This window comes from Rattus norvegicus, chromosome 6 (assembly GCF_021556685.1).
Source record: "Rattus norvegicus strain SHRSP/BbbUtx chromosome 6, alternate assembly SHRSP_T2T, whole genome shotgun sequence".
NCBI lineage: Eukaryota > Metazoa > Chordata > Mammalia > Rodentia > Muridae > Rattus > Rattus norvegicus.
This window is the reverse complement of record NC_141539.1, coordinates 32,711,970-32,728,181: the sequence shown is the minus strand read 5'-3', so window position 1 is coordinate 32,728,181 and position 16,212 is coordinate 32,711,970. Positions and strand designations below refer to the sequence as shown.

The 16,212-nt window shown below is 39.0% G+C and overlaps 1 protein-coding gene across 7 annotated transcripts in view; it reads right to left on the bottom strand.

Moving 5' to 3' along the window:
- Asxl2 (ASXL transcriptional regulator 2) overlaps positions 1 to 16,212 on the bottom strand; it is an 88,575-nt gene that overhangs the window by 26,822 nt on the left and 45,541 nt on the right. For 3 of the 7 annotated variants that reach the window (XR_015621853.1, NM_001446914.1, XM_087553082.1), the window contains 3 exon segments: positions 15,880 to 15,995; positions 9,435 to 9,570; positions 7,823 to 7,966 (listed from right to left, as the gene is read on the bottom strand). Coding sequence is in view for 6 of the 7 variants with exons in the window: in NM_001446914.1 (NP_001433843.1) it covers positions 7,823 to 7,966; positions 9,435 to 9,570; positions 15,880 to 15,995 (396 nt within the window). In the remaining variant the exon portion in view is untranslated. 7 annotated transcript variants of the gene reach the window in all.

Here is a 16,212-nt window from a genome sequence, read left to right as displayed (position 1 = left end):
GCCTGGAACTCCTGCTTCAGGGAACTGAGGGCTTCTTCTGGCATCCACAGGCACCAGCCTGTAAGTGGTGCACATAAACCCATACAAGCACACGTATACACACAAAACTTGAAAAGAAAATATGGCTGAGGAGATGGAAGACTGGGTAAAGCACTTGATTTCTAAGCATTTGAACCCATTTAAAAGCTGGACTTAAAAGCAATCATGTAAAAAAAAAAAAAAGCTATCACGTGTCTATAATCCCATAGTTCAAGATAAACAGTAAAGATAGGAAGCTCACGGGCCAGCTAACCTGGTATTTATAGTGGCAAACAGTGGAGACCCTGCCTCAGCACTAATTAGACATGGCAGGTTATACATGTTAAAAACTCAAGATGTCATAAAGAGGGGAGGGAAAAGTGTTAAATCAAGGGAAAGTTGGGGATCAGTGGGGATAGACAGCATTAAAATACATTGCATTTATATATAAAATTCTCGAATGAATAAATAGGGGGAGGGGAGCCCTACTCTGAACAATATAGAAGGACCAACACTTGACACTTTCCTGACTTCCATGCAGGCCCTGACACAAACATGCCCAGGCATGTGTACACACATGCTCAAACGTGTGTACAAATATGCTCATACATGTGTACAGACATAATCTGTATTCTCCCCCACCAAACATTTTCAAATAGAAAATATAACCCAGTTGTGATGGCATATATAGGAAGCAGAGGCAGAAAGAACTAGAGTTCAAAACTACCCTGGGCTATACAGTGAGCCCAGGCTAGCATGATCTGCATTTTGCTTTAAAAAAGCAACAGGATAAACAAATTCGAGTACACAAAGATTAGTAATAGTAATTTAAAAATTGTGTGCTTTGTTTCTACACATTTTAACAATTTCTACTATTTCCATTGAATCTCATTTTTATATCTTCCATCTTTCATTAGTTCTCATGTAAATTTAAATCTTACAATAAAATTTAAGAAAAAATTAAGGGGCAACTTAATGTAAAAAATTAGTTTCTATGAAAAAGGCAAATAAAGCAATATATGAATGGAAAATATGAAGGAAACAGCAAAAAAGAAAAAAAAAAAGACACCTTTTAAGTATTTCTGGACCTGAAATTTATAGCATAGTCTTACACTCAGATATAAAGAGCCACTGTGCAAAGCTCTGCAGTTCTCAGTGTAAACACCCACTAGCTCCTGAAGTGCACATAAAGGGGTTACCTTAACTCAGACCCTTGGAACTCTAAGAAATTAAAATATAACAGAATCTTAACAATTATCTGATAAATTATATAATCCGTTACTTTGAGTGTCACTAACATTCAGATACAATAGGTTTATATTTAGAAAGACTACAGCTGAGAAACACAGAGTAGCTATGTGTAAAACGGGTAAGAAACAGCAATGTAAACAGCAATCAAGAACAGACAAACTTTGAAAAGAAGGGCTAGGACTACCATCACAGCTAACACTTGTCATCCCAGCACTTGGAAAATAAAGGGAGAAGAATCATTAAGGTCATTCCCTACTAGGTAATGAATTGAAAGCCAGCCTAGGTTCAAGAAACCCCATCTCAAAACAGACACCATCAAAAAGGCCCCCTCTTGATAAGGCTCAAGGAACACTGGAGGAGACGGGGCAGAAAGGTTGTAAGAGCAAGAGTCTTGTTGGATTGAGGTGTAACACTCTTATCTGTACATGACAAGAATTTCACAGTTTTGATCTCATTGCTGCTATGTTTCCTGGAAAAGATCGTATTCCATTATGAAGAGGGAAGGAACAAAGGGTTCATCATCTTTAGCTGAAGAGCCACTTACAACTGTAAAGAAAAAGAGTCAGTTTCCTTAGGGGTGTGGTTGACCACGACACAGTGAATGTACACATGCACACGTATGTACATGTACACACACACACACACACACACACACAGTGAGTTATATTTTTAAGACAGGTGAGTGAGAATGTTGCAGGAAATCAGAGCTGGGTGGTTCTTATGAATATATTAAGTGCTCAAAAAAAGTATACTTAAAATGATACCACAAATGATATTAAGTGGCACAAATGATAATATTAAACAGGTAATCAGGGTATAAAATATATAGTCAAAAATAAACCAGAGAAAAAGAGGACAGTAGATTTAAGAAAAAAAAGGGGGAAAAAGAGTGAGAAGGCTTAACATATGCCTAACTAGAGGTCAAGAACTGGGAAGTTGGGGCTGGAGATGGACTACTGAGCAAGAGGACTTGTGCAAACATTGTGACACAAGTTCGGATCTATAGCATCCACACAAAAAGTCAGTTGTGTATACATATGCATGTAACCCCAGAGATGTAATGTATGTGGTGTGTGTTTGTGTGTGTGTGTCTGTAGACGAGAGAGAGAGAGAGACTATGAGAGACTGATTTAATGGAAAAGGGCAACATTTATGACATTTAAAGAAGTAACATTTTTCTTTTAAAGATTTTAGTTTTATGCACATTGGAGTTCGCCTGCATGTCTGTGTGAGATTGCCGATCTCTTGGAACTAGAGTTACAGACAATTGTGAGCTATGTGGGTGTGCTGGAAATTGAACTTGGGTCCTCTGGATAAGCAGCTCTTAAATGCTGAGCCATCTCTCCAGCCTAAGAAGTTCCAGTTTTAAAAGATTGTTACTAACTTCTTTAAATCTTACCCTTTTCCCCATTCTCTTAAATTACCAGAAATATGAAAACAAATTACTAGAAACAAAAAAAATCTAAAGAATTAAAAAGTACAATATAGGGGTTGGGGATTTAGTTCAGTGGTAGAGCGCTTGCCTAGCAAGCACAAGGCCCTGGGTTCGGTCCCCAGCTCCGAAAAAAAAAAAAAAAGAAAAAGAAAAAAGAAAAGTACAATATATTTCCAAGTAGAAATCTTTGTGTGAACCAAACTTAAAAGAATATTTATCAGATAGTAGCTTGCATAAATATATAGTGAAAGAAAAGATTTCTCTCTCTCTCTCTCTCTCTCTCTCTCTCACACACACACACACACACACACACACACACACACACACACACACACACACACACACACACACACAAAATTATAATCTTAAGACTGGAAGGTAAAATAGGAGATTTCAGGACTATTTAAGGTTAGTGACTCAGCTACATTTAGATTCAAGTCTTTGAAGAAAAAAATAGAAGATACCAGAAGATGAAAAAAATTCCCATGCTCATTGATTGGTAAAAGCAACATAGTAAAGGTAACTCACCAAAAGCAATTTACAGGATCAATGCCAATTCTCATCAAAATTTCAACATTAATTCTTAATAGATCTTGAAAGAGCAATACTTAGCTTCATATAGAAACACAAAAACCTAAGATTGTTAAAACAATCCTAAACAATAAAAGAACTTCAGAAGGCCTCATGGGTTCTGATTTCAAGCTGTTACTACAAAGCTATAGTAATAAAACCAGCAAGGCATCAGCATAAAACCAGACAAGATGATCAGTGGAATAGACTTGAAGACCAGGACATAAATCTACATACTTACAGACACCTGATGTTTTATTTAAAAAAAAAAAAAAAGCCAGAAATAAACAATGAGACAAAGACAGCATCTATAACAAATGTTGGTCAAACTGAATGTCTGCATGGAGAAGAGTCCAAATAAGTCCATATCTTATCACCCTGCACAAAACTCAACTCCAAATGAATCAAAGACCTCAACATAAAACCAAGTACATCAAGACGGATGACCATAATGGGAATCTTTCACTCCTTCTTTAAAAGGGGAACAAGAATACCCTTGGCAGGGAATAGAGAGGCAAAGATTAAAACAGACACAGAAGGAACACCCATTCAGAGCCTGCCCCACATGTGGCCCATACATATACAACCACCCAATTAGACAAGATGGATGAAGCAAAGAAGTGCAGGCCGACAGGAGCCGGATGTAGATCTCCCCTGAGAGACACAGCCAGAATACAGCAAATACAGAGGCGAATGCCAGCAGCAAACCACTGAACTGAGAACGGGACCCCCGTTGAAGGAATCAGAGAAAGAACTGGAAGAGCTTGAAGGGGCTCGAGACCCCAAAAGTACAACAATGTCAAGCAACCAGAGCTTCCAGGGACTAAGCCACTACCTAAAGACTATACATGGACTGACCCTGGACTCTGACCCCATAGGTAGCAATGAATATCCTAGTAAGAGCACCAGTGGAAGGGGAAGCCCTGGGTCCTGCTAAGACTGAACCCCCAGTGAACTAGACTGTTGGGGGGAGGGCGGCAATGGGGGGAGGGTTGGGAGGGGAACACCCATAAAGAAGGGGAGAGGGAGGGGGAGGGGGATGTTTTCCCAGAAACCGGGAAAGGGAATAACATTCGAAATGTAAATAAGAAATACCCAAGTTAATTAAAAAAAAAAAAAAAAGGTACATTGAATTTGAAGAGAATGTAGGGAATAGACTTGAACTCATTGGCATAGGAAAAAGACTCCCTAAACAAAACACTAATAGCACAGGCGAGAAGATCAATTATTAATAAATATGACCTCGTGAACCTAAAAAGCTTCTGCATGGCAAAGGGCACTATCATTCTGAAAAAAAACAGCAGTCTACCAAACAAGAAAAGATTTTTACCTAGTGTATCCAAAATATACTCAAGACACTTGATTTCAAAAATACAAATAGCCCAATTAAAAAATGAGGTACAGGGCTGGAGAGGTGGCTCAGCGGTTAAGAACACCATTTGCTCTTCCAGAGGTCCTGAGTTCAATTCCCAGAAACCACATGATGACTCACAACCATCTATAATGGGGAAGAATGCCCTCTTCTGGGACACAGGTGTGCATGTAAATGGAGCAGTCATATATAAAATACATAAATCTTTTTTACAAATCAAAACAATGAATTCTCAAAAGAAGAAACTCAAATGGCTGAGAAAGACCTCCATGTCTAACAGCCATCAGGGATGAGATTCAAATGTCTGAAGGTCCATCTTAGACCTGTCAGAATGACTAACATTATAAAACAAGTGACAGCTTATGCTGGGGAGGATGTAAAATAAGGGGTAAAAATTCACCCACTGCTAGCCTTAGACAAATATAAAGACCTTCTCTTACCAAAGAAACCATGTGTTTGTGTGAAACAGAGAAATCCCCATATAAAATATATTTTAGCATATCTTACATAATCAGTAACTAAGCTTACCAAAAAAGGACACTTAATAAAACAATGTTTTAATTTAAAAAATTTAAATTATGTAATATGTATGTGATTTTATATGGGTGTGTGCATATTAGTACAGTGTGTGAGGAAGGAATTAAGTCAAGAGCTGGAGTTTCAGGTGGTCGAGAGCCTTGAGATGTGCTGGGAACCAACCTTAACTGGGAATCATCAGGCTCTTAACTCTCCACAGGGTTCATTATTTTAGATTAAAAATCTTGATTTGATGAACTTAGAATTCACTGAACAAGTAGGACTTCAATTCTGTTAAGCCTGAAAGGCCATGTCTCTGCTACTTCAAGTAACACCGACAGTAACAGTAATTGCAGGAACACCCACAGCAGGCTCACTTCTGAGCATTTCTAGTAACCCGCTTACTTTTCACAGAGCTCCATGAAGCAAATGTTTACTATTATTACTTAATGTTTATGTATTCATTTACTTCTGCATAGCTGGGAGCCCAGGCATATACTGCTGTGGACAGAGAGTTCGGTAATTACTAGTATCCCCCTGCATAGATACATAAACATGGTCGAACTACATGATAAAGTAACAATTTAACAAAAGAAGCAAAAGGCCAGTTTCTGTCTGTTTCTTATCACTACTCCACACAGGTAGAAGTATCAGAACCTCTGACACCTGGCCAAAAGATACTTCAGCTAAAAGTTCAGAACAAAAACCCCTATGTATATGGAAATAAAAAGAAGTGCAAAATATTTTTAGACAAGGAAGTTAAGAGTAAAAAATTAAAAAAAAAAACTTTTGAAAAGCCAAATGATAATAATTAGCACCAAAGAGGTCAAGATTGTCAAGAGAGAGAGGGAGGGAGAAAAGACACTTCTAAGCAGGATCTTAGTGTGTAACACTGTATAGAAAGTATAATATTTAATACTTCTACCTCAGTTATGAGAACTAGGATTATATGAATAATTAAAAGACCTGGTAACTTATAAATGTGCCTGCACAATTATCCTCTGAGCTTTCCTATTCTTTACTGATTAACTGATCCAATAGTGGTGGTTAAAATACACTCTACTAAGTATTCTGTAAATCAAGCAGGAGAATAGCATTTAGGTATTTTATGTGACTAATTCCCCAAATTTCTGAATAGTGCCTATGAAGATACGAATGTGAAATGCTGATGACAAGCTCCGGACACCTTGGTCCCAGCTAGTGACATTGCTTAGGGAGATGGGCACAGCAGGCAGAGGTGGCTTACTGGGACAGACCTTTGAGATACTGTCTGATACCGCTCAACCACAAGCAAGTGACATGACCAGCCTACTGTCATGTTTAAGAACTGCTGCCACTGCTTTACCTCCAGTCTGCGAACCAAAATAAACCTCTGAACGTCCTCAAGTTGCTCATGTGCTTTGCTTCAGCAATGAACACACTACACAATGCTGCTCCACTGGTCTGCAGTTCAATATGAATCTGAACGTGTTTCATCCAACTTCAACACATAATAAACTGTCTTCTACTTAAAGCATCAAAATGCTTTCCTTCATTTTAAATTCTTTTTTCAACCCTATGCCTCACCTTTCTTTTCTGTCATCCATCTTTCCAGTTCTTGAGCCCTTTCCGTGGTCTGCAGCCATAGCTGGCTTATTAATGACAATTCCTTTTCAGCTTCATCCAATTTTCATCTTTCAACCTTTGCTGACACCTCCCCATTTGGCTGTCTCCTTGTTTTCTTCAAACTGATAAAAATTTTTTGTCCGTATTCTCATCTTATTGGGATTTCCAAGGAAGTTCAGTTTACAATATTTAATTATAATCCCTTCTATCTTTTTCTCTATAGAAATAAAACAATAATGATGTAGGACCTATTGGTACAAAGAGAAGTAAACCAAAAACAACTGATAACAGATCTTTCTGTGAAACAGTTTGATAAGAGATGAATAGAAGAATCTGAAGACAACTAAGAGTTCAAAGACAAAAGGATGAAATGAATAATGGGAAGGGCATTAAATCAATTCTAACCGGTTCTTTTTTATCTCTGAAGAGCAATCAAATCAGAAAGCAGTGATGTTTCCTATTGTGTCATCACTTGTGAGGCTGAAGCAGGGAGAGTGTAAGCTAAAACTGAGTCCCAGGGTATCTTAGATTGCATTAATGAGACAGTCTTAAAAAAAAGGCACCGAGTAACTATGACAAGCCGGGGATTAAGGATGCACAGCTCAGTGGTAGAGCCAGTCCCTAGTACATTCAAAGCTGTGGGTTATTACTGCTCAGTAAGAAACAAACCAAGAAAACAAAATAAAACCCCAAAGAAATTTTATCAAAAACATTTTTAAAAACATTGAGATAATACAAAAAAAAAAAAAAAAAAAAAAAGTCAAGTCCAGCCAGAAACAGTGGTGTACATGTTTTAGTCCCAGTACTTCGGAGGCAAAGGCTAGTGGATCTCTATGAGTTCAAGGCCAGCCTGGTTCATAGAACGAGTTCCAGAACAGCCAGGGCTTCATAGTAAGACCTTGTTTCAAAACAAAACAAAACAAAAGGAAAGAAAAGAAATCATGTCTGACTTTTTAAAATAAAATTAAAATTATAAATTCAAGTCAGTGGCTAACGATTTCAAATCTATTGCGGACACACTGTCACACTGAAAGAAGTCCTTGTAACTAACTTACTTGTGTGGAGTCTGTCAGACCTCTGCAAAGACTTCTTCCCCAAGCCTAGCAGAGAACTTTCCACTTTCACTGAGGAAGAAAAGCTGGAATTTGAGTTCTGGGGACTGCTTGACTGTCCATCAGATTGCTTTCCTTCCCATAGGGCTAGGGGAAAAAATACGTGAAGACCAGTGACAGATGTTCATACACAAGAGCCCATCGAGGGGTGAGCAAGACAGACAGACTGCTACCAACCAACAATCTGAGGTTATCTGTGGGCCCTTCATGGAGAAGACTCCCACAGGTAAGCCTCAGACTTCCACATACATTTGTTCCCCAGTCCCAATAAGTCTAATAATTAAAAAAAAAAAAATCAGTCAAACTATTATTGCATGGAAATTAGAGGAGTTATGATTAAAGAAATGTAGGCTTCTTGGATGATTTGTAAAATAAAATCCCTTATAACTTCTATTACACTATTTATCTCCAATTGTAAATATCTGCTGTAGCAAAAATGAAAAGTTCTTTAAGACTCAGAACTTTGATTTTTATGGCAGTCCATAGAATGTTAAATTATATAAAGCAAAACTAAGTCTGTGTGTGGAAAAAACTAATAACAAAACAAGCAGTAATAAATACCTAAAGCCCATGAAACATGTCCAATGAAAAACTAAGTGCATATACTTTAGAAAGCCTATGCAATGTTTCACATTTTAGTTGTAAGTTTGACTTGATGTGTATGATGCTTTGCCTCACCTGTATGTGCAGTGTCCATCGATAGAGGATGGCATCAGATCCCCTTGAACTAGCATTAAAAGTGTAGGTGGTGGGCATTAATACCAAGCCCTCTGCAAAAGCAGTACACATTCTTAATGACTGAACCATTTCTCAGCTCCATCTTCATATTTTAAATATGATCACTGATAAAGAGTTCGCTTTGGAGCTGTATAGATGACTAAGTCCAAAAAGTTCTTGCTGAATAAGAACCTATGTTTGATCCTCAGAAACCACATAAAGAACCATATTACAGCATACTTATAACCCCACTACTGGGAAGTGGAGACGGGAGGATTCCTGAGGTTAGCTGGTCAGCCAGTTTAGACTGAATCACAAGCCACAAGCCAGTGAGAGAGCCTGTACAAAACAAAACCATCAGAAGTTGGATGGTACAGGAAAAGGATACCTGAGGCCATCCTCTGTCCTCAACCTGCATATACACACCTACATACGCCTGCCTACACTACATGCACACACAGAGACAGAGAGTTCACTTTGACCTTGAAAACAAGTGTGTGAGTCTGTGCGCGTGCGTGCGTGCGTGCGTGCGTGCGTGCGTGCGTGCGTGCGTGCATGTGTGTGTTTAATGAATGTAATCAGGGCTGAAATGTCAGAGATTTCTCATTGATTTTATTCTTATACCCAATTTCCCTGCCATATTTTAGAATTAAGTACATGGTAATTTTATATAAAGGTATTTTCTATTTTTGTATCAGTTCTGCGGCAGCAGAAAGATTATGCTAATAAATATAGCAATTTAAAAATGAACAATGCAGTATAAAAATTTACAATACCAAAAGTACAAATGTGGTGGGGGAAAAATCCTATTGGAGAGGTGACTGCTCAGTCTGCCTACCAGGTTTGGCAGGTACAGAGTCACTGGCTGTTTTGACAGTCTTGAGAGAGAGGTGCTGATTGGAGATGGACATGCTTGGCCTGCATTGCTGCTGCTGCTGCTGCTGCTGCTTCTTCTGTTGTTGTTGCTTCAGGGCCTATAAAGAGAAAACTGGCAGTAAGAAACAAGCAAACTGCGTCATTTAAACGGTGAGAAATTACTCTGAAATCTACACAATGCAAACAAAAGCTTAAATTAAACAAAATTGGCAAGGACTAAATGACCTTTAGAGTTTAGGTACTTTGAGGGGAGACCAAGATTATCCTCTATATATAAATATAAGGAAAAATCATTAGAATTTTTTCCAAACCTAAAAACCTTGGGAAAAAGAAAAGGCAAGGAATTTACAATCTTCTAATTAGAGAACTGTACACCTGCTTTCATCATATCTGAAAACAGAATTATAAGCCATGCACCAATAACAGCTAATTTGTATGGAAAGGGGCAAAAAATTGTATTAAGTCTACCTTGAGTAAGAGCAATGAGATGTGTCCAAGTCTCAGTAACTTATCTTCTGGTTATTTTATGTCATTTTTATTTCTACAAGGTTCTTAATAGAGTTAACTTGATATTATTTAAAATAAATATTTAAAAAGAAAGAAGGCCTGTAAGATGGCTCAGTGGTAACGGCATCCCTCTCCAAACCTGGATCCCCAGAGTTTGATTCCTAGGACCCACACTCTGGAAGAAGAGAAATGACTCACAAAAGTTGTTCTCTGACCTCCACGTGTATGCCAAGATACATACAGACAGACATGCACATACAAATAAAATCGAACATTTAAACAAAAAAAATTCCCTTCTCCAAATCTTAGAAATTTATGTCTGTGATTAATTATAAACTTTCAAGGTATAAAGTGTGGAGACACAAACATATACCACTTTTGCATTCCCACAGACATTATAACATGTATACATACACATGCCGTCTACACATCCATACTGAAATGTACACACAAACACAATCAAAAGCTGGGGAGATGGCTCAGCAGTTAAGGGCACATGCTGCTCTCTCAGACAACAAAGGTTTAACTCCCAACACTCCCAGGACAGCCCACAACTGTGTGACCACCATGTCTTATCCTGTAAATAACTCTTAAAATAACTTTTAAATACTTCATGTGATTTGAAATGTTTATGGGTTCTAGGACAGGAGTGGCGGCACATACCTTTCAGTCTAGTTTTTAGGAGGTAGAAGCAGGAGGATCTGACAGTAAGACCCAGTCTCTAATTATTAATGTTGGTTTTAATTATAAATTAAAAAAAAGTAAAAATTTGCTTAAAACTCAAAGGTAAATTCTTTTTTGACTATCCCCTAAGTTTTGGTATATAATCCTCAAGGATAACTATGGCCAATTATCTTTATTAAACTTAGTTCTTTCTCATATATTCACGTTACTATTAATATTAACATTATTGCTGTACAGTTTGTAAACAGCACCATTATCTACAGACTGTAGCATGAAGTGTGGATGTCAGAGCTGGTGTCCTTTATCACACGAGTCCCCAGGGCAGAACTCAGGTCACTGGGCTTGGAAGTAGAGACAGCTGTACCCACTGAGTCATCTCACTGGGCCTTAGGGTTTTATAGTTAGGGTCTTACTGCTGTGAACAGACACCATGACCAAGGAAGTATTATAAAGGACAATATTTAATTGGGGCTGGTTTGTAGATTCAGTCCATTATCATCAACATGGCAGCATCCAGACGGGCATGGTGCAGGCAAGGCTGAGAGCTCTCCATCTTCATCTGAAGGCTATCAGAATTCCAGGCAGATCGGGTAAGGGTCTTCCCTCACTCACAGTGACACACCTAGTCTAACAAGGTCACACCTCCTTAATAGTGCCACTCGCTGGGCTGAGCATATACAAACCATCACACATTTAAAAGTATTTTTATTGTAAGTGTTCGTTATATACAGAAGTGTTACATAAGGGAATCTCACACAAGTATGCACTGTAGGTATATATTTCATTCATGTACCTCCTACTAGTCACCTGGACAGTTTTATTTCTGTTTACATTTTTTTATATGCAACCTTGGTTTTATGGCTATATACAGCCTAAAACCAAAAATGAGAGAAAAAAATAGTATATGCTTTTCATAGACTAACTTAATCCAATTATTTTCTTCAGATACATTTAGTTTTCTTTCTTTTTTTCGGAGCTGGAGACCGAACCCAGGGCCTTGTGCTTGCTAGGCAAGCGCTCTACTACCGAGCTAAATCCCAAACCCCTACATTCAGTTTTCTTAAATAGCTTAACTTTGTTCTTTATATTATATAAAGTCTATATAAAAATTATACTGTATTTACACCTCATTTATCCAGTCCTCTACGATGGATGCCTAGATTGATTCCATAATGTAGTCAATGTGAATGTTGCAGCAATAAATACAGGAGTGCAGGCATTGTGATACATTCATACTATCAAACTGACAGGATCTAGAACCTTCTAGGAGGCAGAGCTTGGGCAAGTCTCTGAGAATTTCTAGACTGGGTTCACTAATCTGGAAGACCTATCACCAACATAGGTGATAGAAGCTATGTCATGTCCTTGACAGTAAGTTAGCATCACATGACAGATTTGTAAATGTGGTTGTTTTCCTTCCTTGTATCTAGCCCCAGCTATCCTGGGTCTCTCACTGCAGAGCAGGCTTTGCGGTATCCCTGACTACAGCTGCAGTTGTTCCCTTGTGAATGTTTGCGTGTATGTATGTTCAGTTGCATGTATGTGCAGCAGGACGTCTGGTCTGTAACAACGCCCTTACACAACCTTCTGTATGTGTCCATGTGTGTGGTTTTTCTGTGTCTGTTTGTAATATTAAAATAGTGAAGGATTACATACATGCCAATTATTCCCCTGCTTTCTATTACTATTTCTAATAACACTGGCTTACTTCATTCAGCCCAGCTTATGTTCTCTCGGTATTCAGCTAAGATTCTGTGTCCTGTTTTCCTTCTCTAACATTTTATTTTAAAAAAATCATTTTTATATGTATATGTGTCCATATTCCATAGGAATATACCCCACAATTGTACCAATTGGAGGTGAGAAGGCATCAGGTCTCCCAAAATTGATGTTATATGCGGTTAAGCTACTGGACACAGGTGCTAGGAACTAAAGGGTCCTCTGCAAGGGCAACGAGTGCTCTTAACTGCCGAAACCATCTCTACAGCCTCAAGAATGTACACTTTAAAGAAGCTCAGACATGGGGTTGGGGATTTGGCTCAGTGGTAGAGCACTTGCCTAGCAAGCGCAAGGCCCTGGGTTCAGTCCCCAGCTCCGGAAAAAAAAAAAAAAAAGAAGCTCAGACATAGGGTTGATGGCCTTGGGGCCCCATTTTGAGAACCACTTTCTTGTACAACTCAGTTTTGACTGCATTTCAGAAAACTTGTCAAAGGTAAAGGAAAGGAGAAACATAGAAGTGAGAAAACAAGGGAACTAAGAAAAGCAGCAGCGGGATGCTGAATTGACACTGGATACTGAGTGATTGTGAAGGGCTGAAGGCTGGATGGGGATATAAGGTATCTGGACTACCTGGTCCTAGTTTTTCAGTATTTTTTCCTGGGCTCCCAGATCCTTGTCACTGGTAGCTTATAAGAACTGGTCACAAATGTCTATCACGTGAGTGGGTAGTCGTTCACAGCTGGGTCACAAGCCTGGTTACACCCTTGAGGGAATCTTCTAGGACTCTGACTGCAAATGTTGCCTATGCTCTGGACAGTCCTTCCTAATATAAAGTAAGCTACGTGGAGTCTGTGACTGTGATCCCCTGTAGAACTGGCTCCAACCAGGCAGGCATCATTCTATGTTAGTTAATAATGAGCAGGGTTCTGATTCCAATTGCTTCCTTTATAGTGTCAAAGTATTTTTTTTGGCCAGGCTTTCATGTACAGTACTCAGGACAGTAGTATAGTTTAAAAAAAATCTGAGACCAACCTGTCACCTCTCAGCAGGAGCCTTCTGTGTTTGAGGGTTTGTTTGTTTGTTTTGAGTAAAAAGGTTGATTATCAATGCCTTCTCTAGTAGATTCTTATCTTTTTTTTGTTTTTGTTTTTTTTAGGTAGGTTCTCTCATTAAACCATGGGCTCACTAATACATTTAAACTAGGTATTCATACAAGTTATAGGGATGTGACAGACAACCTGTGATTATGGGTATAAAACATTATGTATGGGCTGGAGAGATGGCTCAGAGGTTAAGAGCACTGACTGCTCTTCCAGAGGTCCTGAGTTCAATTCCCAGCAACCACATGGTGGCTCACAACCATCTGTAATGAGATCTGATGCCCTCTTCTGGTGTGTCTGAAGACAGCTACAGTGTACTTATATATAATAAATAAATCTTTAAAAAAACTTATGTATGATTTTTTTATATGGGTGCTGAGATCTAAACTTAGACCTTTATGCTTATACATGGAGTGCCTGTTCTACTGGAACAATGTGCAGCTTCTGTCAGGGCTCCTTCTTTTAAAAGACTATCTGAATGTATGTTTTGCCTGCACAGCTGTATACAATGTACATGCAGTGCCCAAGGGGGCCAGTAGAGGGCACTGAGTTCCCCTGGACAGGAGTTAGTTGTGAGATTCCACGTGGGTGCTAGAAATCCAACCAGGGCCCTTTGGAAAATCAGCCATTGCTCTTAACCCCTGGGCTACCTCTCTGGACTCAAAAAGATTTTAAGACTTAATTATTTAATTTCAAGAGTCTGTGTCTAAGTAAACAGGTATCTATCTGTAGAGGCAAAAAGATATCAGACCTCTGGACTTTGGAGCTAAACTGTGAGTGATTTGAGGCAGGTCAAACCTAGGTCTTCTCTAAGAAGAGAAAACAATAAGCTGTATCTTCAAACCCTTTACTTTTATTTATAGGGTTTTTTTTAGGTATTTATGTGTTTGTATATGTGAATACAGCATCTGTGAAGCACAGAAGAAGAGGGTGATGGATTCCCTGGAGGTAAGCGATCACTAGCCCAATGTGGGTGCTAGGTATTGAAATCGGGCCTTCTGAGTGAGAAGCATTTTTGGTGACTCCGTCATATCTAAGCTATATAGTAGTGGCTGCAGATACAGCTCAGTGGCAGAGAACTTGCCTATCACACATGAGGTCCCATGTTCAATCATCTGTACTTAAGTGTTTTTTCATTATACTGCATCAGTGTGTGAGTTGCTGGCTTCACCGTTTGGCAACTTTTGATATAAAAATTCTTACTCATACTAAAGTATGAGAATAAAATATAGTGTCGGGGTTGGGGATTTAGCTCAGTGGTAGAGCGCTTGCCTAGGAAGCGCAAGACCCTGGGTTCGGTCCCCTGCTCCGAAAAAAAGAACAACAACAACAAAAAAATATATAGTGTCAATGTTTTCCCAATTACTTGTCAGGTTTTTTTTTTTTTTAAATTATTTAATTTTATGTGCATTGGTGTTTTGCCAATATGTCTTTGGGAGGGTGTTAGATCCTCTGGAGTTAAAGTTGTGAGCTGCCATGTGGGTGCTGGAAACTGGACACAGGTCCTCTGGAAGGGCAGCCAGTGCTCGCAACCACTGAGCCATCTCTCCAGTCCTATTTGTCAGTTTGTATTTATTGATCATTTGCTTTCTCTTGGAGAAGGTTGCTAGGCAGTGTCTTGCTATAGAACCCAGGCTGCCTTGCAATTAGGATCTTCCTTGCCTCAACCTCCTAAGCACTCGGATTATGTTACCGTGCAGTCTGATAAAGCATTGGGGGGGGGGGGGGGAGAGGGAGGCAGGCAGGGAGGGAGGGAGGGAGGGAGGGAGGCAGGCAGGCAGGCAGGCAGGGAGGGAGGCAGGGAGGGAGGGAGGGAGAAAGGGAGGGAGGTAAAGAAGGAAGAAAAAATTGCTTTATAATGTATGTAAAGAATGAGCATATAGGGTCTATTCCATACTTAACAATTAGTGCCATGTTGTAAAACCTATCTATTAGATAAAAAGTATATTTCAAAATCTACCTGATTATTACAATAAATTCCAAAGAAAACAAACGTGAGGATTAGAAGTATGGCTCAGTGTGAAAAACATTGGGTCTCATCTCCAGCACCCCAAAACAACAACCAGACAAATGTAAAAATGCCCTGAAAACTTAAAACACCTATTCATGACTCAGCACATACACAGACAACTTAGCAAACAAGGAAAGGACCTGGACCTTCAAAAATCATGATAAAATAAATTACCAAAACCCTACAATGGGTGTTACACACAGACTACACAAATTATTCATGACAAATTTGTAGACTGCTGACATTTACTGCACAAATGACACAAATCTAAAAGCTTTCAAGAAATTCTACTAACAGAAGGGTTGAACAGCATGAAATACCATGAGGCTCTCGTAATTGTTTATAATTGGAGAAATTATTCTGATAAACGCAGACTCCATTCTTACCTGCTTTAATGCCTTTTTGCTGTGCTTCTGTGATGGGGAAATGACTTTACTGGCTGGAATGGTGGGGGATGGGCAGCTTGACTGAGGAGAAGATGGCTGTGATAGTCTAGATGATACTAGAGAAAAATTGACAAAGAAAAATTGTGTTATCAAAGTTGAAATCAAACACCATTCCTACCCCAGATCATATGCTGCTACCTGTTAAGAACTGTGACCAAACACTTTAGGGAAGGATCTTCTTTTTGGAGTTGTACTGCAAACAGTCTCCCTTTTCAGTTTATTTCCTCAGAAAGTTCTAGTGTAGGATGATAGGATGGGGAAGGGGCGTGTATT